Below are 24,702 nucleotides of genomic sequence, written 5' to 3' on the forward strand. Positions count from 1 at the left end.
CGCTGGTCGGAGACCCGCCTCCCCGGCGCTGCGAGGTGCGGCCCGGGGGTCTCAGTCCCGCTGCGGGTGGGGAAGCCCCGAAGGCAGGTCTTACATCAGCCGCCCCACGTGCAAGCCGAGGGAGGGAGGGAGGGAGGGAGGAAATCGCTCCAGTCCCCCGGGCTGCGCCTTTTTCCCCAACCTCCGCCCCTCCCGCCGCGCGTCTCCCCGCCCCGTCCTTGGTGCAGCCGCGGCAGCCGAGCCGAGCGGCGCCACGCGGGGCCGAGAGGAGCCGAGCATCCGCCTGCGCCGCGTCGCCGGTTTAAGCGCAGTGCGGGGCCGCGGCCGGGGGCGGCGGTAGTGAGGCCAGCGCTGCGCTCCTGCCCCCTTTTCCCTCCATGGTTTCTCTCCGCTCCCGTGAGTAACTTGGCTCCGGGGGCTCCGCTCGCCCGCCCGCACGCCGCACGCCGCCCAGGACCGCGTCGCCGGCCTCTGCCGCCAGCAGACCCCTTCCGACGGCCTTCGTCGCGCAGGCCTGGACGCCTCTCCCCCCTCCGCCCCCGCCGCGGAAAGTTAAGTTTGAAGAGGGGGGCAGAGGGAAACATGGAGAGAAGGATCCACCTGGAGCTGAGGAACCGAACCCCTGCGGCTGTAAGCAGAGCCCCTTCGGGCGCCCTCTCCCCCGATGACTTGCATGTAATGGTGGCCACCTGCGGGGCTGGGGCCGTGGGTTCGCCAGCCCCGGCGCGGGGAAGGGCGCAGCTCGCGGGCTCGGGCGGGGAAGGCGGGCGGGCGGGCGGGCGCGAAGGGGGGAGCCAGCGCGCGGGTATTAACTCTTTGGCGCCCGCGGGCCCCCGCGGCCGCCTGGGGAAGGCTGTGGGGTTGGGGGAAGCAAACTTTGAGCTTCTCGCACGCCGAGGTCCTTTGCCGGAGGGAGCGTGTGCGTGTGGCCGGCGGCGAGGGAGGGAGGCGGGGGTTGTGTAACGCTGGGAGCCATGTTTGCAGGCTCCCGGGATGCGCGACCGGGCCCGCCGAGGAGCCGCGCGGCCGGGCCGGGCCCTCTGCGGACCAGGCCGGCCTCCGCGCGCCCCGGGCGGCATGGGAAGGGGCGCGAACAGGGCGGGGGCTCCGCCGGCCGGGGCTCGCGGTTGGCGCGGGCCGGGCCAAGGGCAGGGGTAGCGGGATGAGGAGGGGGCTTTTTCCCTTCGAGGGAGGCGAGAAGCCCCCGCGGGCACCCGGGGGCATGGGCGGGCGCGGCCTGGCGCGAGGGTGCGGGGGAGGGGCGGGCCGGGGCGGCGGAGGTGGCGCAACCGCCGCCCCTTCCGGGGCCAAGTTTGAAAAAAGGACGCGATTCCCGCCATTTTTCAAGCCTAAAAATAAAACTTTCTTCCCCTTTTCTTTCTTTCGCTCCCCTTTTCGTTCCCCGGACCTCGTCTACTCCCAGCCTCCCCGGGTGGCACCCGCTCGGCCCGGCCAGCCGTTTGGCAGCGGGGCGCGGTGGCTTCGCCCTCCCCCACGCCGCGGCGGAGCCTGGGGGCCCCTGCCCCGGGAGGCTGGCCCCTCGGTGTGGGCGGGCGGCGGTTTCTCGCGCCAGCCGGGGCGCGCCACAAGGAGACACAGCGCCATGTTGGCGGGCGCCCGTCTCCCTCCGCCGGGTGAGCCGGCCTGCGAGCCCGGCCCACCGGCCTTGCCCGCCAGCCTTCGGCGACGTCTGCCGGCCGCCGCTCCAGTCCCGGGCGGCGGTTTCTTCCCTGCCCGCGCCGCCCGGGCTTTGCTTGCGCTGACGGGAGCCGCACGCCGCGGCCGCCGCCGACTCATCGCCTGTGGGGCGAGCTGCCGTTCCCCCTCCCCCTTCTTAAAAGGGCAACGCCAGGCGGCCGCCTCTGCCCCCCGGCCTAGCGCGCCGGTGGTCCGGGCGGGCCTCAGCTAGGCTCGGGGGGCCGAGCTCCTCGGCTCGCACAGGTGCTCGAGTGCGGCCTGGCGTGACTGGCAGCGCGCCATCGGGCCTGTGGGCGCCTGCGGCCGACACTCGGCCAGTGCCCTGGCTGCATGTGCTCGGGGCAGGCCTTTAAGAATCGTCTCTTTCATCTCCACCCGGGCCCTCCCCCTGAATTAGCGCGGCTTCCCGCCGCCGCCCCGAGCGCCCGACAGGCGGGTGCGGGGCCTTGTTTCCAGGCCCCTGCCAGACCGCCTTCTCGGGTGAGTGGCTTTCCCTGGGCGAGGGGAAACCCCCAGAGGTCATCGCATCTCGCCCCAGTCGTTTCATGCAGTCCTGTAGCTGTGGTTAACAAGTTGCTAACTCAGGGCACTCGGTCAACCAGGGTTCACCTGGTGCGCACGAGGTTTTTTTATCCTTGCTACCTAGTTCTGAGGTCACCCCAAAGGAGGTTCGGGGCGGCCCCACTCCTTCCTGGAAGACGTGAGAGTGAGCGCGTCTCGATTGGCTTCCCGGGGTTTAAGTTTGAGCTTTGACCGGCGTTGGCACCTTCTGTCCCTCCGTCAGACATTTTGTGTTCACCATGTGCTTGGTATATCGAATGGTTAAGGATCTTCAGATGGTAGAACTTGAGAAGTGTTCTCACCTTGAGGGGTAATTTCAGACCTTTGCATTATTGCCGTGTAGTTGCAAATAGAATGTGAAATAATTAAATTTAGCGGAAATTCACTTAAGTATGCTGGAGCGCGTACACACGTGGTTTTGACCCACCCCCACCCCCGCTCTGGATTTAAACCGCCCTTTTTTCAGAGTGCTTTTAAATCTGGAATTTAGATTTTTTTAGTTTTGTGTTCAAAGTAAATTACTGTTAACATAGTGGAATAGTGTTGCTCTCTGGAAAGTACAGCTGGCCTGGTGTTCCAGTAGCTGGTATTTTTTAATACATGAAATATGTAACTAAAATATTACTTCAAAAAATATATGTGTGTGTAGGTGTTAATTTTTCAGTTAATGTACTGAGGCCTTACCCCTTTCCCAGAGAGGCCAAACCTCCGTGGCTATTTAAATTAATTAAAATTTAAAATTCTGTTTGTTAGACACACTAGGCACATTTCAAATGTGTCAAAGCTACATGTAGCTAGTGGCTTCTGTATTGGACAGCACTGGCCTAGAGACTATGCTAGTTTATTAAATAAATATTTGAGTACAAACAGTATGCCAGGTCCTGGGAAAGCAGTGTGAGCATACAGCAGCCCCTCCTCTCCTGAAGCTTGAGAACCCCATGGGGTCGCTTGTGCTGCTCTGGTGCCTATTGCACAAAGGCAAGTAGGAGTGGCCTTGGAAAGTGTCATGGAGCCTAGCTAAGATTGTAGGGATTGAGGAAGGCTCTCTTAGGGGCTCTTGACAGGGAGACTGAGACCAATGGGAGTTAAGTGCTCAGTTGGAAAGAGGTAAGACTTGACCTAAAACTAAAGACTCTGTAGAAAAAATGCTGTAGGTTTTGAGGGAAAATTTAAAAGATAAGTTAAAAAGTATTTTGTACAAAGACATCACCCTTGAAGTAAATGAACAGCTCCAAGATGACTCCTTTAAAATCAAACTCAGCTAGTCACATGGGTCCTTATGTATATTGTGTGCGTGTGGGGGAGTGGTCTTCACAACCTGATGTTAAATTGTCGTCTAGGTAAAGAATTTTCTTAACTTTCTGGTTATCAAGACCCCTTTCCATTTTTAAAGCCTATTGAGGACCCTAAAGAACTTTTCTTTTTGTGAGTAGTATGTATTGGTATTTACCGTATTTTAAATTAATTTTTGAAACACAAGAATGTACATGCACATTTTGTTAAGCCCTTGGAGTGATGACATCATGTAGCCTCTGGAAAGCTCCACTGTACATGTAAGTGAATGAGAGTGAAAAAGACAAAAATAATGATGTAACACTGAAAATAATTTTGACCTCATGGACTCCCATAAAGGGAATATCTGTTCCTGCAGGTACATGCTGAGAACCTCTAACCTTAGTAGATTCACTCCCATTGAAATTGTTAAAGTGTAGGTTTTCTGAATACTTAGACAACTGGCCTAAGTCAGGTTCGGTGGTAGAGAGCAGACTTGGCCTCTGGGATCCCACAGACTCTTGTCATTTGGGGAAATAGGAAGAACATTTTTTCCATTGAATATACTCTTATAATATGGGCAGGATGCCCTTAAATACATAACTGTGTCCCAAGGTTAACCTTAATGGTTTTAATGTTAGGTTAGATCAAAAGTGAGCGGTTGAAGACGACCCAGGTAACACTTGGGTTCTCTGGCCAGAGTATCTCTTATAAACATGAGGGTCAAGTTAATAGTTTCAGTTCACCTATCACTATACCCCTATTCCTTATAAGGAGTTTTTGAGTGTGGCGCAGGCAGTTACTAAGAGCTAGGCTCAAGTCCACCCTGAGGCGCCTCGGAAGAAAGGCTTGGGAACCTGCTTCCGAAAGATCAACTGTTGAAACGGTATGGAGAATACAGTTCTACTCTGACACACACGGGGTTGCCACGAGTTGGAATCAACTTGACGGCAACGGGTGTATTATAAACATACCAAAAAACAAACCAAACCCAGTGCCTTCAAGTTGATTCCGACTCACAGCGACCCTATAGGACAGGGTAGAACTGCCCCATAGAGTTTCCAAGGAGCGCTTGGCAGATTCGAACTGCTGACCCTTTGGTTAGCAGCCGTAGCGCTTAACCACTGTGCCACCAGGGTTTCCCACTTATAAACATAGATAAGGTTTATTTTCCCTACCAAATCCCAAAAAAAAAAAACAGTGCCGTCAAGCCGATTCGTTGCAACCCTGTAGGACAGTGTAGAACTGTAGGCTTCCAAGGCTGCCACATCTTTCCTCCAGAGCAGCTGGTGGGTTCAAACGGCTGACCTCTTGGTTACCAGCTGAGTCCTTAACCACTCTGCTACCAGAGCTCTGTATTTTCCCTATGAGGGGCTCTTTTCTGAAAAAGAAATACGTAATTCCGTGTTTTTCCAGATCTAAAGCAGCTCTATGAGAGATATGTTCTTATAATAAAGAAAATGGCCGAAGATGGCATTTTTTAAGTCATTAGTACAATTTCAAAGCATTGTATAGGCGAGGATAGGAATTACTTCATACTAAATGTTTGTATTGTCAGTTACTTCACTAAGATCAGATAATAGTGCTACAACATATTATGTACATCATAGAAATTGGTATTGTCAGTAGGGTGTGAGAAGAGACTGATTTGCAATAGTAAGATATAAAGTGAATTTAGTTATAGTTCCAGTTTGGAAAAGAATACTTTTTTTTTTTAATGTGAGGTTCTCGTCCTTCCATTGTACCAAACATACCCCTGTCTTTGTTATGAGCACCTCATTCAGTCATTCCTCTGGAGAGAGCTAGGCTTGATACTGACTTTTGAGTTTTGTTTTGTTTTTTCTTTAGAAAGCCAAGCAGTTCTTTCCTGTGGTTCACAGTCTGTGCCTCTGTGGAACACTGGTGTGTGCTGTATGCTGGACTGAGACATTTCATATTAGAAATCGAGTTTTTCCTTAATCTTTGCTTACTGAAGAAAATTTAGATTTTTTTCAACTTTTGATGTTTGTTGTCTCTGCTGTGGTGTAATTTTGAGCTCAACTGTGTATTATAATTGGTTATATAGAAGCAATTTATTATTTTTTTTCTGTAAGTAATAGCATCTTCACTGAAAAAAAAAAAACTAGTAGATGTGGGTAAGCAAAAAGAAGAAAGTGAAAATCACACTCTTACCATTTTCTACCATCCAGACATTCTGGTGTATAGTCTTATCAGAAGGTTTCATTCTAATGAAAAGAATTGATAAAGTTATTTCTAAGTCTTTCATACTCCCTGCCCCTGTGGCGAAAACAACTGTTAAAATTGAGGAAGATCACCCAATGAGTTTGGTACGATCAGTCTTTTTTCAGAGTAGCCTTGGAGTTGGGAGAGGATGAGAGGAAAGCAATCACTTCCATGTTTTCTGTGGCTTCTAGCTCAAATGCCCAAAGTTGTCTCCTTGACCTAGAATTTTCTGAGTGACCATTCCTTAAAGAGGGCCTTACAGGTTTTTAGGAATTGGTTATTTGAAACTTGAAATGTGTTTTCCCATAGAAACAATGTTATGAATTGGCAACAATATAGTTCAAGTTTTTCAGTGAGAAAGTAGAAAGCAATAACATTCCTTGGAGACTATAGAAAACAAAAACTAGAGTTTAATAGAAAGTAGTGTGAATTTTCGTTTTCTCTTTTTGTTTACCTTAAATTCATGTTGGAGAAAAAGCACGTTCAATTTGGTGAATGAAGCAGGATGAGTAAACTTGGCCCCCAAATTAAACCATCTGTTCTAGAGTAGAAGTCCAGCTAATTGTGTATGGATCAGATAGCTTCCTAAGTTGTAGACACAAATACAAAAGTGCATGCCCAATCTTCCCTCCTTAGATACCAGCAGCTCTAGGAGAATTTTGGGCACAGGAAGAAACTAGGGACTTTTCTCCTTGATTAGGTTGGAAGTAGATGGGGAGATTGTGGAACTATATGGACCTGGCCTTACCTATTGCTCCAAACTCTGTGTTCCAGAGGGAGATGGCAGTCTGAATCTATTCATGCTCAGAAGGGGGGTGGGGCGCAGGAGGGAAGAGGTGCTCAGTTTTCTCATATACTCCTTCTCTGTTGCTGAAACAATGCCTGAGAGCAGAACACGTTTTCACCAAGGTCCTGTTCAGGACTCTGGAAAGGCTGGAAGGCTACTGACAGCAGGCTCTCCAGACCTGCCATCCTTGGCCAGAGCCCTAAATGAGACCCTCTCATGGTCTCTGCTTTATGCATAATTCCCACTCAGCTCTCTCTGTGTTTATTCCGGGTACTCATCCTCACACTGTGCCCTCAAGCTCTGTTCCAGGGGTGACATCTCTTTACATCCTCGGCCTTGCTGGAAAAGTCATGGTGCCTTCTCAGCCTAGCCATAGAACTCCTGCCCTACTTATTACAGTATATTTTGTTGTCTCCTACTCATGCAGAAAACTAAAACTATCTCTGATCTTTTGCTCTGCCACTTACAAACTCATTTACATCTGTACCTGTCATAGCCTTCTTACCTTCTCCACAGGAGGAGCTATCCCACTGCCAACAAGAATAGAATATTTCATTTTTAATAGGCATTTTTTATTTCTTAAGTCTTCTTTGTAGGATCCTCAGGGTTCCATCCTTGGTTCTCTTCCTGGGAAATTCATGCTTCCACAACTACCTCTGACTAAAAGACGCCCAGATACATAATAACTGTAACCCAGACCTTCCCTAAGCTCTGGCCCACATGTCCAGCTGCCTGTGGATTCTTCTACCTGGACGTCCCGTGGGAACCTTAAACTTGGTGTCCCTCGTATATTCACTGCATTCCCCCTCAAAGCTGCCTTTTCTTAGTCCTATCTAGGTAAATGGTTCCCAGGTTCTCCAAACCAGAACTTCAGCCTCTCCCCATCCTCTTCCATACCCAACAACTAAACCTGCACATTTGAACCAACGTAACCCTTTTTTTTGTTTTTGTTTTTCTCCCAGTTTCTTTTTGATTCCAGTTGCTACTGCTTGGTTCAGCAAACATGTTATAATCCACGTTTGAATGCTGTATGGTAGTTTTGGTAGTTTTTAATGATCTATCGCACTGGCTAAAGTGGAATTTTACCAATTGAGAGAAATGTCTAAGAGGTGATTACTTAGTGAGCTGGGAGGCAGAAATGCCCTAAGAGGCAATATGGCCCTCTTAATTCCCCCTCACATAGTTTTTGGCATGTTGGTGTCATTTAGTATACCATATTTCCAAATTCCCTGTTAAATAGTTCCAGTAAATCCCCCAGGCCAAATAGGTGGGTGATCCCAGTAAGATTGGATTTTATGTGGAGATTGAAAGCATTGTTACTAGGGCCTTCTTTTCAGAACTCTCAGCACCTCCCTTCCAGATGCATGCTTGATTAATGCATGTAGATTTCACTGCTAGACTGCCTTTGTGGGACAGTTAAAACTTTAATTTGCATCACTGTAAGTAGGTCAAGGGAACCCTGTTGGCGTAGTGGTTAAGTGCTATGCCTGCTGACCAAAAGGTCGGCAGTTTGAATCCACCTGGCACTCCTTGGAAACTCCATGGGGCAGTTCTACTTTGTCCTGTAGGGTCGCTATGAGTCGGAATCAACTTGAGGGCAATGGTTTTGGTTTTTGTTTTATAAGTAGGTCAAAGCATGTTAAAAAGTTTTAAGTCAGTCACAGAGCAAGAACTGCAGTAAGGGATTTCCATGGTAGATATGCACATAGTCTGCACAGTAAACTATTACAATGATCGGTGTTCAAAATCCACAGAATTCTTTTGACTCTTAGAAAAAAGATTCATATATGTACCTTGGATTGATTTGAATTTGAATTCTAACTTTCAAGACCCCCAGAGAAGATTTTATGGCCTGAGAAAAGGAAACTAATGCCCAGCAATCCTCTTCCCTGGGAACATCTTTCTAATATGTAACCCAAATTGATCTTGGTTTGGAATTAAGACCTCTTGCATCTTGCTTCCTTCCCAGTGTCAAGATAAACTTGGTAAAGATTAAAATCAGAGATGGGAAGTATGCTAGTGCAGAAACTTAGCCCAAATCTAGTCATCTTGATGGAAAAGTAAAGCTTTCTTCTTTTCCTATGGTCATCTCCTGGGCCTTAGGTGGATTAAAGGGGTATTTTCACTCTGCAAACTTATTTAGGTAAAGCCTGCCCTTGGGGAACAGACTTCGAAAAAGAAATCAAGGGGGATATGCTTTCTTCATTTATATCTGATAAGAATTCCTGTTTCTGTCTCCGAAAAGTAGTGTGTCTTTATTTATGCCTAGTGACAGATAGACATATAGTAATGTTGCTTCTGAAGGCTTAGTTGTTGTTGTTTTCCATCTATTTATAACTGATTTGGGTCTAAGTAGAAGCTTAGAGTGTTTTGCTCTAGGTATTTATGGAGGGAGTTTTTGTTTTGTTGTTTGTTTCGTTCTTTTTTTTGAAAGCTTGTTCTTCTTATTTTTTTATTTTTCATTCATAGGTTCGAGAACTTGTCCTGGACAACTGCAAATCAAATGATGGAAAAATTGAGGGTTTAACAGCCGAATTTGTGAACTTAGAGTTCCTCAGTTTAATAAATGTAGGCTTGATTTCAGTTTCAAATCTCCCCAAACTACCGAAATTGAAAAAGGTAAGTGCTTTTTGTTTAACAGTAAAACAAAATATCCTAAGAAGGGAAAATGTATGATTCTACCTGTAAGGAAGCACTTAGTGTAGCAGGATGCACATGGCCTTTGGAACTGGGCAGATCTGGGGTTGAATTCCAGCTCTGTCATTTCCTTGATGGGTGATCTTCTGCAGGTTATTTAATCTCTCTAAGGCTCAGTTTCTTCACCTATAAATACTGGTGATACCACTTTACCATGCAGAATTGCTGTGATGTTTGGAAATAATGCATGTTGGTTGCTCAACAAAGAGTTATGAAGAATAAATTACTTAGGATAATTTACTATTTGTTAATTGTTACAAATGTATTGTTATAATGTTAACTAGGTTTTATTCTTAGTATGCCTTGGTTCAGGAACCATAGATGCTTCCCACTCTTCATGTTTTATGTCTGTTCATTAAGGGTGAGTTTAAGTAAAGATGCTTCAGATTCGTAGTCTAAAATAATTTAAACCCAACAATAAATCGGGATTTTATTTTGCTGAGTTGTTATAAAAAAAAATAATAATAATTCAAACCTGTCATGTAATTCTCGTGGAGTTTGAAATGTGCTATAGCTGACTGGAAGAATTCAGTGTATTTCCATATTCTAATTGATGACCTGTCATTACTGCTTTACTGGTCTACCCTCTTCTGAACATCCCTACACCTCCAAAAGAATAAAACACTTAAGAAAAATATTTTTCTTGTCTTTGTACATTTGTCTGTCACAGAGCCCCATAATACCAGAGCTAGAACTTACTGATTGATCTAGTCCAGCCCGTTGTTTTATGGACGCAGCAACAGACCCAGGAAAGGCTTTTGCTTCTCCTAATCCAGCACCTTTTCCATTACATAGGAAAAGGTGTCTGATTACGTAAGGTTTTCAGAATTCTCCACTGTTTTCGATGTTTACTGTATTAGGGAACCTGAATAAACAAAGGCACATATAGAAAGAAATTTATTTCTATAATCAAATTTAGGCAAAGGACAAGGTACGCTATTTCTATAGCTTGCTTCAGTTCTGAGAGAGACTTGTTTTTTTGTTAAGTACATGAATTAAAAACTAAAATGCCCTTATTTGCCTTGTTTTTTTAGGCAATAAATGTTCAGGCAGTTCTCATGAGTTTCAGGTGATCCTGCTTTTGATCAGAAAGAATCCTGTTAAATTTATAATTTTCTCCTTTCTAAGTATCCACTTTAGAAGTTCAAATATATTCTTTTTTATATTTGCATGGGTTGTCGAAGCTCTGATTAGCTCACATAGATTTAAGGCAACAACTTTTCAGCATCTGTGCAAACTTGGTGACAGAAGTCCCTAGTTAAAGTATGCCTGTGTTTTTTGTTCTGTTTTCCTAGCATCCTGATATATTTTCCTAAATCACTGTGGTCTCTCTACTGTCAGACTTATTTAGAAAGTTAGCTCCAGTGACTTGTATACGTGGGCTTTATCAATTCCTTCTGATATTTTTAAACTTTAATCTCTTACCTTACGAGTCTAATGAGGTGGGACTGAAGAGATCTGTAAATCACACTTAAAGGCAGATGGAATGTTCTCACAGCTAATAGGGACTTAATTTTCTTCTTAACCTAGAGCACAGACTATTTTTAACTAGAAATGGGCTCTGGAAAAAAATGTGTATAAATGTCACTGGTTTCCTAAGTTTTCACATTACATTTCAAAATAAATATGCTAGAAAATCATTTAGTGGATTGCCTTGCTATTGCTTTCTCCCTAAGATATTCCTGTCAAAAGAATGTGGATAGAACGTGTAATATTCTAATCAACCAGGAGAAGTGGTCTCTGATTTGTAAGAACAAGGCTCTTACTCTAACCATCTCTCTGGTACTCTTAAAAACCATGTGCATTTGTGGATGGTTTTTATTTTGATTTATCAAAATTTCTGTTACATCTAACATTTAAGTCTTTGTTGATTATAGACTTGTATTTTTAAATGTAGAACATGACTAGATATTTAATGGGAATGTCCCATTGGAAGGAAAAGTTTTACATTTTTCCCTCTGAGGTATTTAATGTTAACACTTGAGCAGTTAACTCAAACTTTTCAAAATTCTTTTGTTCAATATATACTTAAATTTTTTAAAGTCCCTCTATTCTGTATCATGTAGTGCATTTCATTGCACACCAAAGACTTCATCATGTGTGTTTTCATGCTGTTATAGGTCCATAGTGCAGTGGGGGAAGGCATGGATTGTTCTGAAGGCAGCCTCCCTGGCTTCCAGTCATAGGTCCACCACTGTAACAGCTGTGTGACCTTGAGTGTGTTAGGTAGCCTCTTTGTAGTTTATTTTCCTCATCTGTAAATGGAGGTAGTAATTCTGCTTACTGCTTAGCTTGTTGTGTAATCAGATGAATTAATCTATTTCTAGTACTTCCAGCAGTGCCTGGCAGCACTTGAGTACTGTGTTAGGGTTAGATACAGTTACTATTGTTGTTGGCACTTAAAATACAGAATTGAAACCAGCTGTGTGGCCCAAGTTTTCTCATCCGCAAAATGAAGGGCTTGAATTAGATGCTCTCCACAGTGCTTTCTGGGCTTCAATTTCTTTTAAAAATTCTAATATTCATTGCTGAAGGGTTCTAATATTCATTGCTGAAGGCTCATTCGTTCGTTGGCATACCAGTTGCCTCTGCTACTGGATCTGCAGCTAAGAAATTAGAGTAGATTCTTACAAAGACTAGTGCCAGGTTTGCACAAGAAGTGGCCTCCAGGGAGCTGGTTTCATCAACCCTTGAGGCTGTTGCCCCACTCCTCCTGTGGTCACAGAGCTTCTTTAAGGGCTCGTTTTTGGGGTCTTGCCCACTTCCATAGACTTCAGAGCAACGTTTCCCGGTGCTTTCCAGATGTAGAACCCCACAATGTGTCACACTGCAAAACAGGTTAGGGGCATTGCAAGCTTTACTTGGCACACAGAATAAGCTGCTCAGAAGGCATGGACCATTTACCCTTTCTGGCAGGTATGGAGTATTACAACTTCTGAAAGAATTCTCATCTGCTTTGCCTCACTTTTAGGTTAGAAAATGTATTCACTGATGTTAGAGGGCAGTTCCAGAACAAACGTATTATTAGCAGCTGGTTATGAAAACATGGCTCTTCTCACCTTGTTCCTGTTCCCTCTTCCTCTCCCTCAGGGCTGCTGGGATTTGTAAACTTACTTGGATTTAGTCAATCAAAATGAGCACATGCCCTAATAGAAATAGGAATCATCTGATCATGTCGATCACTACCTGAGAACGGCATTTGCTATTTGTAACACCTTAATGATGTGTGTGTGTGTTGTGTGCATTTTCTCTTGCAGCTTGAGCTCAGTGACAATAGAATCTGTGGAGGCCTGGACATGTTAGCAGAAAAACTTCCAAATCTCACACATCTAAACTTAAGTGGAAATAAACTGAAAGATATCAGCACCTTGGAACCTTTGGTAAGTAATTAAAAATTTGGAAACCAGGACTTATTGGTCATTTTCATTTTCATATTTCTTTATAGTAGGGGAAATGGTTGGGAATAATAAGGGAGAAATATGATTTTTAAAAAATTTATTTGTATATGTACACACACACAGAGTCTAGTTTTAAAGACCAGGGCCTCTCTAGTTGAGTATATTTCTATAACTTTGCTCTCCCTGCCTAATGTTGTGGTGGCTTCCTTGAGTGGGGTTTTTTGTTTTTTTTTTTTCCCTTGACTTTTCCAGTTCATACTTTGACTATTGCCTTAAGCATTTTTCTTAAATTTTCCCCAGACTGACCAAACTATACTTTTACTGTAAAAACCTTACATTGGGTATATATCTGAATTGTAGATCGAACGATTCAAGGACAGTGAGTTTTAGAACTTCTAATTCATAACCTTGTGCTCTACCTGGTCACTCTTTCCTAAAGTTTTGCATGGAAACCCCCAGGATCCTCCTCAGTCTTATAGATTCGGATAAACTATGGACTAAACTAAATTTTAAGTCTCATTTGGATTGTGGACTTACTGTGTGACCTTGGGCAAGTTGGCTTCTTTTCGCTGGGCCTCAGTTTCCTCATTTATGAAGGAGGAAGGATGCTCCATGCCTTCCTTATTTAGTGTAGGGTTTGGAGAATGAAATAAGGTGGTACACTTACTGTGGTTTGTAAGTTGGGAAGCTGTGCTAATGTGGGTCCAGCCCATGTAGAAGTTGAGTGGCCAGAAGAGAGCTTCCAGAGGCAGAACTGATGACCAAGGTTAATGCAGAATCTGGAGCAGCCTACAGGCTGTGCTGTTTGGCTGCCACCTGGAAATCTTAAGAATTCAAGATTGTTAGACGACTGATTTCCCTAAATAATGGCATTTTATAATTTGGCATTTTAATAAGGCTGATGGGAATTAAGCTTGTATGGCTTTTCTGTGCATTCTGTCTTTAGTGATTACATAAAATCAGTATTTTGGTTTGACTTAACTTGCAAACATTAGGAGAGGATTATGCAGAAGATAAGAGCTGTCTTTCAGAATCCAGAAGAGCAAAACCCAAAAGGATAAAAAGGCGTCCTCCTTTGCTGTTTCTGTCTTTGCTGATGTCACAATATATTAAAATGTTTGGATCTCGGATCACTTTCACAGAAGGCTCTGTTGATACTTCAGGGGATGATAAAAGCTAAATGGTAGCTTCTAATAAAGAGGATTTTCTGGCAGAATTGTGGGGTCTTTTCCCTTCTAATCAATAATTGAGACTCTGCTCCTATGTAAATTTGATCGACTTTTACAGAGTTCCTTTATTTTCATGTTTTATTAAGTGGACTGTGTTTAGGTGCTCATATTTTTCAAAAATGTTGGGAGCCTATTTGTTCTTGTCCTCATTCCACAGTTTGCCTTTTTTTTTTTTTTTTTTCGGTTATAGGTACATCCCAATACTCGGACTCCCTTGCTTTACTAATTACATTCTTTTCCTCTAAACCAACCCCCATTTCCAGTGTTTAAACAGACATTTGAGTTTTACTCTTCAAGGACACTAAAACTGGCCCATTGTATTCACATATAACTCGAAGAGATGAGAATCTCTCCTCACATTAGAGGTGAGGAAACTGAGCTTAGAGAGCTTAAATAATTACTCAAGGATCACAGGATAAATGGCAGCGTAGGAATTCAAATCCAAGTTCATGGTTCTTTCTACTGTCTTTGGGATCTGTTCTCTTTCTGTCAATTTACTTAATGCCCACATTGCCCTAAGCTGGTGATTCCAACAGGAGCACTGAGTTGAGTGTTGACCACTGTCCCAGCCTGTTAGGCTATGCTAGCTCTTTATTAATTATTGGCTAATGATAAGCCTGTCAGTTGTGGGTCACTGTGAGCATAGGGTTTTTCTAGAACAGGATTAGGCAGTATTTTCCGTCCTGGGTGACTGACTGTTGCTTGATTCTCATGGCAGCCTGAGACCTCTGTGATACTCCATTCAGAAGCCTTTGTCAGTGTCCTGGGACACAGAGGCAGAGCAGAAACAAATATTGTGTGGGAGTTGTTGGCTTGGGTGCTCCTGACCTAGCCAGTCATATGTGGGACCCTTTGGTGGCTGTGAAAGTCCCAGGCCCACGACACAGTGAAGGATAAGAAATAATCATCCTTGCATTTAACACTTGGAAGATCTGCTAAGCATCAGACACTGTATGTTATCAGTAATTCCCAAAACGTTTCTACAAAGTGGATAGGAATAGCACGGTCCTCGTTTTGCAGATGCGGAAGCTGAGGCTTAGGGGAGGCTGATCCCTTGTCCAGAGTCACACACTGAGGTGTAGCCAGTGGCAGAGCCACAGTGCTGCACACCCAGGGCTGTCTGGAAAAAGCCTGTGCTCTCACCATTCTGTTGTACTTGCTGTTCCAGTTCCTGGGAGTGCTAGATTGGTCTCCTGAAGTTCTAACTTAGAATAAAATAAGACTGTAGGAGAAGGTGAAGGGGGGAAATGTTGGGTCCATTATGGCTTCTGAAAGTATTCTTAAGTGGGAGAAAACACCATCCTCATCCTCATTAACCGCCTACATTTTGAACACCGTCTACTTTGAGCCCAGTTCTTAAAGTCAATGCAATGATTGTGAATGCCTCTGCTTGCTACAGGGACATTAATCGAGAGACAAAGAAGCCACCAATTCAAACTTCCTTGGACACCTTTTTTAAGAGACCTGGGCCATCCAAACCATCCCCCAAAGCCCTTCTAAATTCTAAGAAGGCAAGCAAAATTATTGTTAATAAAATGTTTAATGTTTATTATGGCTAGCCTGTTAGTTTCAGGTCAAATTTCTGGTATGAAAGAGTTGTAATTTTTAAAAACAGTAATTACAGATTATAGTGGGATCCTCTGAATAATCTGTGTGTAGTGCATTTTGTGCCTGTTGGGCCTCTAAGCACAATTTTATTACTTTAAACAATTTTAGAGTATATTAGAGTTATTTGGGTTTTTTTGTTTTTGTTTTTGTTTATTTCGTTTTGTTTTCTAGCATACTGTTTGGTATGTCCCAATTGTTTGACAATGGGTCGTTTGGCAGGAAGTAGCCAAAATCTCATAGATACATAGAGTTTCAGAAACAAGAGAACCTTGGATGCCCTGTCTACTGGAATAGTCGGTAAAACTGGAGAAAGTGCCTTTGGCGCTATTAGGTGTTAGACATATATCAGAGGCTGTGTGCATTTTTGTGCATCCATTCCCAGGGAATAATTTTGACTAGGAAATGGTTCATTCCTCCTTTAAGTGAAGAATTTTTAGACTGAACCTCTTTGGGAAAGGTGCCTAAGTTTACTACTGGTTATACTTTAGCGGTCGGCCTTTATGAGGAGAAAGGAATTCCCAATATGCTAGCAAGTTGTCGGGGGTGGTTTTTCAGCATTTTTACCCTTTGGCAAGAAGTCATACCTGGCCTTATTCTGGAGCACGGGGCCTGCCCAGTAGGGAAGCTACTCTCGCTGTGATTAGAAGGCATGGGGACAGCTTTCTTGAGAACTCGGAACTGACTTAACATAAAGACACTGTCTGATCCACAAACTCTTGGATCATTGTACATTTGTGTTTTGAGGGGTACAGCATTTGCCTGTTGCTGTATCCCTGCATTATGTTCCCTGCCTGGCTCTGAGGGCTGCTCACGGAGAATAAACAAGTGTGGGAACCTCTCCTTGATGAGGAAGATGAAGATTCTTTAAGAGCAAGGGTCAGCAACCCTTTTCTGTAAAGGGCCAGAGAGTAGATACTTGAGGCTTTGCGGGTCATACAGCCCCTGTCACAGCTGCTCCACTTTGCTATTGTATCACAAAGGGAGCCATAGCTAATAAGTAAACAAACGGGCACCACTGTGTTCCAATAAAATTTATTTTACAAAAACAGGTGGCAGGCCAGAATTGGCCAGCAGACATGGTTTGCCAACCCCTAGTATAGAGCACAGATTTTCAAATCATGTCATAACTCCCCAGAATTATACAGGTACTTAAGTCTTGAAGGCAAGGTTTCATTTTGTCTGAATTTCTTCCCATGTCCTTATAAATTTTCAAATAGGTTTAGCAAAATCAGTTATTTTACATAGCTAATCTTTCCCCATAAAGCATCAAAATCTTTAGGTATCAAAAAAATTTACTTTTACATTCTTAAAAAATACCAAGCCTTTTCTTTTCAGAACTGTCGTTACAAGTTAATGTGTATGTGTGCCCTTTGGGCTTACTGCCCTATATTAAAAGGCACAGACTGTATAATACTTCGCATTTTATGTTTGCTTTTTATAGGTTTGCTCCCTCTACTCCTACCTATGAGGGTCTGCTGTCACTTTCTGGTGCCATCTCCTTACTTGCCTGTTGTGATAGTACCTCCACCCTTCGAATCTCCTAACTCGCCCTTAATCAAAATTCTTAATAGACCTAGGATTGAAATACTAGTACACTGAAATACTAACAAATGAGGATCTAGGTAAAATACATAGACATTTTGCTAGCCACTTTGGCTACTCAGAAAAATTTTCTTGGGCCATATTTTTAGATCTTAACTGTTTTAGATAGATGAAACTGGTTCTGACCAACTGAGGTATTGCAACAAAATTTCAAGGTATGGTAAAATAAGAGGAATTTTACAGAAAAGCCTGGTAAAGTATCAATCTTTGGTATTTTCCCCCAGGAAGAAAAGAACGTAATGTTTCTGTTTCTGAAGTTTAAGCTCCAGCTCCATTGAGTCCCTCTTCCTTTTCTTCAGCCTAGGTTGACTCCTGTCTGCCTGGAAAATATGCGCACCCCCACACAGTATGCGTTATGTTATATTCTGTCCTCTAGCGTTTCCGTCTTATATCTCCAGGTAGAATTGTAAGCATCTTGAGGTTGAGGACTGTGTAACAAACCTGGATTTTTCCACGTACTACTGCCCCAGAAGATGGAAGACCATGCTTGATACCCAGGAAGTTCTCATTGGCCATTGATTATTCAAATATTAAAACTTAGTTTTGAACCAAACATTAAGCTAGCAGTTTGATTTGTCTCATAGTCTAAAAAGATGTGGTTTTGATAAAAATTAATGTAATTTATCTTTAGACTACTGAAAAAAGGATATAGTACTCTGGGAGGATAGCTGTAAGAAGGGAGGGACTGGTTAAAATCTAGTGCTTAAAAGGGTTGCAGGGACTGGAAATTGTTTTCCTATGTACAAGGCTGAGTGGGTAGCAGCTAATTGAATATGAAGCCTAGAATTTTACCTCTCACAAGATGGGTTTTTCTTGCTTATGACTCTTTGGTTTAGGAGTTATGTTTTTTTGATCCTTTACTTCAGAAAAAATTGGAATGTCTGAAAAGCCTGGATCTGTTTAACTGTGAGGTTACCAACTTGAATGATTACCGAGAGAGTGTCTTCAAGCTTCTGCCCCAGCTAACCTACCTGGATGGCTATGACCGAGAGGACCGGGAAGCCCCTGACTCAGATGCTGAGGTGGACGGTGTGGACGAAGAAGAGGAGGATGAAGGTGAGTGGGCTTAACATCCAGTGCGCCTGATTCCTGCCTTTTTAAAGGTCCTGATAAAGCCAGTGAATGTTATTGCTGTTGAGAAAAATAACTTAGATTCATGCTGTGTAGGCATTCCATTAAATTTGGAGATAAAACTTACGCTTAATTTTAGTAAGCTCCTGGGACATTGAAGCTTTACAATGATTCAAAATAAAAATGCCTTGTTAATTAAATAGTCTCTTGTATTTGGGACCTAGAGATCAGGATTTCAGACTGGTTCATTCTGGTTCAACTCTGCAAAGAATTTGCTTTCTCCCTCCCAGATATAGTGAATTAGAATTAACACTTAAACAAGATCCCCCCAGGTGATTCTTATGTATCCGCATAAGGTGTACATAAGAATTTTCAAGAAGTGGGCAAGCTGGTTCGAAGTTCTGCTGGAGATCACAGGTCTCATTTCCTTTTCCTAGCTGTTCCCCTTTCTTAGTCACTGCCTGCTTATCCTTACAAATTCAGCTTTGTTACCACTTCTAGGAACACTCTCCTGGCACCCACAAGCTAGGTTGGGTTCCTGTGTGTAGAGGACTTCTTTTATAGCATTTGTCACCTAATCTGGTATCTTTTCTGCCGTGCTATGATTATCTTCTTCAGTAATTGCTGTCGTAAACAAGGGCGACATATGAGTTGCACAACAACCAAATTTGTGCCTGTGATACTTTGACCCTAGGTGCCCCACTCAAAGATGGCAACTGACTGCGATGCTTTGAATGTGTGTTGCTTTCCACAGTTCTGCCCAAAATCCAGTCTCCCGCATCCGGCTCCTGAAACTCTCAGGAGGAAAGACAGTGGCAGGACTTTGGAAGAGCAACATGATTGGCAGGACTGTGGAGAGCAACACATTCGAAAGCAGTGAGGTGTGCCACCATCTTTGAGCAGGGCACAGCTGTTTGTTTCCTATTTGGGTCATAATAACCACAGATACCAGATTTGGTGGCTGTGCAGTGGGTTAGGCAGCCCTTGTTTACGTCGGCAATTACTGAACAATTTTGAACTGGTTCGAGGCCCTGTTTTAAAGTACTATGTGTTAGATTCCACCTTTTATTAATAAGGAAAATAATCTTCTGGTCACAACATGCAATTTTCAATATGTGGTCAAGGTGCTTTACATTCCATTTATCTTTGAGGTCTTTAAGATTCTCACATTTAAGAGTCTTTTTATATTTTCTACCAAAAATGTCTCTCCTGCTTAGCTTGTTTTCTTGCATACTGTTTTCTCTGAGTCACTCTTGGGATAAAAGTTTTCTTAACCTCAGAGAGGCTTAGAGGAAGCGGAGTGATTGGTTTTCACATCAGTCAGCATGAAGAGAACTTGTTCTAGAATTCCTGGTGATGCTGAAGTTTGTGATATTGCTGTATTTGAGGTATAATTTTAAGTGATCTCTTTTCTTTAAAAATAAAAAGTACATCTTGGGTGGAATTAATGGTGTAGTACCCTGGAAGCATGTTTACTTCCCCTCCCCCCAAAACAGTGAAACAAGGCAACAAGAGATGGGATATATGGTGGTAAAATGGGCGGAGAGTAGGACATCTCACCTTGTTCCAAATGTTTACATCACTCACTTCCTTTGCCATAGGTTCTCAGTTATTCCTATAAACCATCTGTCCTTTTACATTTACCCTAACGGGTTGAAGGCCATGTGTAAAGACAGTTCTTTGGAGGGTGAAGGGCAGTGCTAGAGAGCAAAGATCAGTCAGGCATTTCCTATGTGCCAGGCACTATGGAAAATAGTGGTGGGGGAAAGAAAAGACATGGTTCCTGTCCTCTTGAGGCACACTGTCTGCTAGGAAGAGAAACGTTAAATAATCACAAATAATTACAAGTGAGCAGAGTGCTGTAGTGGAGACACACTAGATGCTGTGAGATCATATAACCTAGATAAGAGGTTTGGGAAGACTGCCTGAGGAAGTGATATTTAACAGACTCAAAGGTTGAGTTGGAGTTAGCCAAGCAGAGAAGAAAAGGCAGAGCACACAGAAGCTGGAGGCAGGAGAGAGCGCAGCAAGCTCTAGGACCCAGGAAAAGTAAGGTCTGCACAAGATGGAGTAGAGACACAGGTGAGGCGCAGGTGCCTCTCATTCTGCCTGTCCCCCGGGTCACAGAGTTGTAAATGGTTGTCCCCCGGGCTCCTGATTTGGGCAGCTGGCTCTGGTGGTACCATTACTCAAGAGGTGGAGCAGACATTTTTTTCCCCCTAGCTTTTTACTATGGAAAATTTCAGACAAAGATAGAAATAATAGAATGAACTTCCATGCTCCCATCACCCAGCTTAAAAAATATTGGTTCATAGCTGATCTTGTTGTATGCATATATACCCTTACATATTTCCTGTATTATTTTGAAGCAAATCCCAGATACTGTAATATTTCATCAGTAAGTATTGTAGTATGCGTCTTTAAAAGACCAGGATTCCTGGCCTCCTGATTTCATGGAACTTTGTTGGACAAAGTGGCTTAGCTGCAATGGCTTTATGGAAAGAGAATGAGTGCGGTTCATGATCTCCCCTGGCTTTAGCTTAGCCCAGTATTTGCCCTGTGGTCCAGCCCACAGCTCTCTTAACACCTTGGGAGATGTGTCCCACGCAACACCAAGAGTACTTATCGAATTCCTTTTTGGACTGTTTTCAGAAGGAGAAGATGAGGAGGACGAGGAGGATGAGGATGGTGAGGAGGATTTTGATGAAGATGAGGAAGATGAAGACGAGGATGTAGAAGGGGAAGAAGATGAAGACGAAGTCAGTGGGGAGGTCAGTGCAACTCTTTTCTGCCCTGCTTCCTATTTGTAACTAAAACACAAGTGCAGATTTAAGGGCTTAAGAAGAAATATATTTGTGAAAGGATTACTCATGTGAGTCTGCTTTAATTTAGCTGCGTCCCCCCTTTTACTAAATACTAGGTGGGGTGCCTGCTGAGTGTTAACTAGACACAGTGCTTGGCCCTGCAAGTTAAGTTTTTGGCCCTTAAACTTTGGGAGGAAGCAGGAGTTGAGTATTCAGTAGGGCAAAAATACTGGCAATGTTACTTTGATAGTATGTAAGTGTATTGATACGTTTACTGAGTTTGAACTTGTTCTCCCCATGTTTTGGTTGGTTTAGTAAATGCATGTACACCCATTCTGTGTACAAAGAATTGGGGATGAAAAGGTAAGTTAGAACATGGTCCTCCCCCGAAAGAACAGATAGTCTGATTAATGGGACACCTAGTAATACAATATTCTGGAGAAAGTGAGTGCTCTCGGCGGGTAGGAGAAAGGAGTGACTTACTTTTGACCGTCAAGGAGGTTTGCGAAATGAAGCAGAGAAAATTACGTATCAAAACACATGTTGTTTTGTAGTACAGAAGTAACAAAGCTGAGTGTTCGTATAATCTCATAGTGTATAATGACATTAAGTTCCTGAAAGAAGCTTTGTATAAGAACAGGAATACAGAAAGAAAGCTTTGTCCAAACCCCCTTTGAAACTCAAGATTTTAGGATCATTTTTTGAATTATCTATTACAAGTTTGTAAAAATGGCTTGAGGGCGGTATCTGACCTCCTAACTTCAGGAGGGGGGAGGAGAATCAAGATCATCAGCCCAAGGCTGATTCCTACGAGGCGTCGGTCAGACATGCCTCCTCTTCCTGCCATCTTTACCAGTTCTGACCCTGCCATCTTTACCAGTTCTGACACTAACCATCCCTCCCGCAGCACTCTCTGCTTCTCTGCCCGGTTCAATAATTCATTGCAATGGCCACACAGAACTCACAGGCAGTACTCAAACGATTATGGGGTTTATTAGGGTACAGTTAAAGCTCAGGAACACTCAGGATACAGTGCTTCCACCGGGACGGCCTCCTTTTAGCCGTGCTTGCAGGCACACCTCTCTCTGGCCCTAGGCCTCTGCCCTGCTCAGGCAAGTGTTACAAAGTTCTTTAGCCCTGCCATTAAGTCCCCCGAGGTACCCCAGGCAGTCAGTTTCTCAGTCTACGGGCCAGCAAGCCCACTGTGTGGTCTCCTGCCACTGTTTCTCCCTGTCTCAGTGTTACAGCTCACTCACTCACTCCCTCTCAGTCTGCTGGTTCCAGGAGCTTCTCAGCACAGGGCTTCCGGGTCCAAAGGATACACTCTCAGCTCCTGGCTATTCTGCCTGGTTGTGGGATCTTCTCTTTCCCATCTCCGGGATGGCTTATCTCAAATCCAGTGGAATGGAAAAACTGACCAGTTCCCTTGGCAGGCCACAATTACCCTATCTGTGTAGTCCTGCCCATTCACTTGAGTGGGAGTTAGAAAATGTTGGCAGGAAAGGCCACACAAGCAATCTATCGCATTGTGAGGTTGCGTGCTAATTAAATGTGTCCGGCAAATAGATTACTTACCTCTGAAAAGTGGGTTTTGAAAAACATTTTTTAATTAAGTTCGTTAAGGAAAATAGATCTCAGTCCATCACAGTAGCTAAAAATAATACAGTTCTCCTGAATGCAGATTACATTTATTTGTAAAGTACATTTTTCCTTGTACTTCTCGACTTGGGAGAATTAATCTGATGATGGGATGCTGTTTGCCATTTTTTAGGAAGAAGAATTTGGCCCTGATGGAGAAGTTGATGATGATGAAGAAGATGAGGATGAGGATGAAGATGAAGGTGGGTCTAATAGCATGCACTTGATTTTTCTCAGTTAAAAATTCAGTGAATGTGTCCGTTAATTCATAATTTGAACCCACAGAGAAGAAGATAAAAGGCCCTTGGCCCCAGTGGTCTTCACACTTGCATAGCCCTATCACTGCCTCCATGCTGGCGCAGCCCCTCCTGCTGCTTCCGGGATTAAGAGTGCCTATCTGAGAGTGGTAGGGTTCCTATGAGTCAGAATCAACTCGACGGCAGCGGGTTGTTTTGTTATCTGAGAGTGGTAGGCCCAGGCCTAAGCCCCACACCGTTTTGAAGTATGTTTCCCCAGTACCCAGTGCCGTCGAGTCGATTCCGACTCATAGCGACCCTATTGGACAGAGTAGAACTGCCCCATAGAGTTTCCAAGGAGCGCCTGGTGGATTCGAACTGCCAACCTTTTGGTTAGCAGCTGAAGTACGTTAGACCCCATCATTTAGGTGATAGTGTGGCATAAGATTTCTGTTCGGAATTTGTTCATAAAGAAGGTGTAATAACTGGGTCATAATTTTTACAGGTTATATAAATAGCACCTTTCTGACATTGTCAGTGTTACTCCTTTTCGCATCACAGCCAAGATTAGTGAAACATCTATTTATTTAATACATGTTGAAGATACAGACTTTCACACTTAAATAGGTTTCAGAGTACCAAGTGGTTTGCTGTGCTTTCTATTTGATCCGTACTTTTACTCAGCACTGCCAGGCACAGGATGTAGCAGTGATTAGGGACCTTGTTCCTGCCTTCAAGGAGCTTTTTGGAACATGATTTAACACAGATAAAGTTAATTCCATTGGCGTGGTCATGAATTTTTACTAATTTAAAAAAAAAAGACTGTGTAGATGTGTCTCTTTGATACATAGAGTATTCTAAAGAAATTTGCTACAGTTTGAGTCTTGACCATGTACAACACTAAGTGCTTAGTGTATGTTATTTAATCCTCAAAATAACTCTATAAAGTCAGTACTGTTGTCCCATTTTACAAATGAGGAGACAGACTTTCAGAGGCTAAGTGGCTTGCCCAAGGACACTTATAAGTGAGCATGGCTCAAAAACAGGCTAGCTGATTGTGAAGTGACTTACCCTGCATTTTAATAACGGCTCATATCTAATTGTATGGACCAACAAGTTTAATAAAAATGGGGAAGGAGCAATTTAAAATAGAGAAAACTGGATTAACTTTGCTGCGTGAGCTGAAGTGCTGCTATACATTTTGCCCTTGTTTCTGTGGGTATCCTTTGTACCTCTTTTTAATTAACACCTCTTACGCAGTAACCTGTTGATCTGAGGAAGTGTACATCTTTGTTATCTACCAGTCATCGTAAAAAATTCTTTGGAACCTTGTATGTTGTAGCCTCTAGTAACAATAACTGGCAGAATGCCATTTAAACTGTCTCAAAGTGAATTTTTGTTATTGTACAGAGGAAGAAGAAAGTGGGAAAGGTGAAAAGAGGAAGAGAGAAACAGATGATGAAGGAGAAGATGATTAAGACCCCAATTAACCTGCAAAAAAAACTGTTGAGTATTGGTTGGACTGCTCATGGATTTGGTAGCTGTTTAAAAAAAAAAAAAAAGGTAGCTGTGATACAAACCCCAGGATACCCACCCACCCAAAGAGCCAAAGAATAGTTCCTGTGACATTCCGCCTTCTTCTATTTAGTCCCTCTTGGAAATCCGCCACCAAGCTTGGGGACTTCACCCCAACAAAATTGTAAGCGTTGTTAGGTTTTTGTGTAAGACTCTTGGCTGTAGCGTGGATAGCTGTGACGGGTGAGTCTGAACCATTCGTGGCTACCAGTTACACTGAGATTGTAACAGCATTTTTACTTTCTGTACAACAAGGAAGCTTTGTAAATAAAATCTTAACATTTTGGGTCTGTTTTTCATGCT

General features: G+C 43.6%; 1 protein-coding gene across 2 annotated transcripts; it reads left to right on the top strand.

Annotated features, from left to right (window-relative positions):
* Positions 1-205: 205 nt before the first annotated feature.
* ANP32B (acidic nuclear phosphoprotein 32 family member B) lies at positions 206-24,685 on the top strand. Of its 2 annotated transcripts, none has more exons than XM_049896964.1 (7): positions 206-630; positions 9,011-9,160; positions 12,496-12,618; positions 17,942-18,131; positions 20,799-20,917; positions 22,722-22,791; positions 24,235-24,685. In XM_049896964.1, exons 1-7 carry the CDS (start codon positions 583-585, stop codon positions 24,300-24,302), a joined length of 768 nt encoding a protein of 255 aa, XP_049752921.1. In that variant the 5' UTR covers positions 206-582; the 3' UTR covers positions 24,303-24,685. The 2 variants fall into 2 exon arrangements, with proteins under 2 accessions (XP_049752921.1, XP_049752920.1); XM_049896963.1 differs by lacking the exon at positions 206-630 and adding an exon at positions 1,860-2,178.
* Positions 24,686-24,702: the final 17 nt, after the last annotated feature.

The sequence above is a fragment of the Elephas maximus genome, chromosome 9, assembly GCF_024166365.1.
Source record: "Elephas maximus indicus isolate mEleMax1 chromosome 9, mEleMax1 primary haplotype, whole genome shotgun sequence".
NCBI lineage: Eukaryota > Metazoa > Chordata > Mammalia > Proboscidea > Elephantidae > Elephas > Elephas maximus.

Coding starts and splice junctions, on each gene's coding strand:
- ANP32B (XM_049896963.1), top strand. CDS start 2,029: ATGTGCTCGGGGCAGGCCTTTAAGAATCGTCTCTTTCATCTCCACCCG. Junction 2,179..9,010: donor CTGCCAGACCGCCTTCTCGG/GTGAGTGGCTTT, acceptor TTTCATTCATAG/GTTCGAGAACTTGTCCTGGA. Junction 22,792..24,234: donor GGATGAGGATGAAGATGAAG/GTGGGTCTAATA, acceptor GTTATTGTACAG/AGGAAGAAGAAAGTGGGAAA.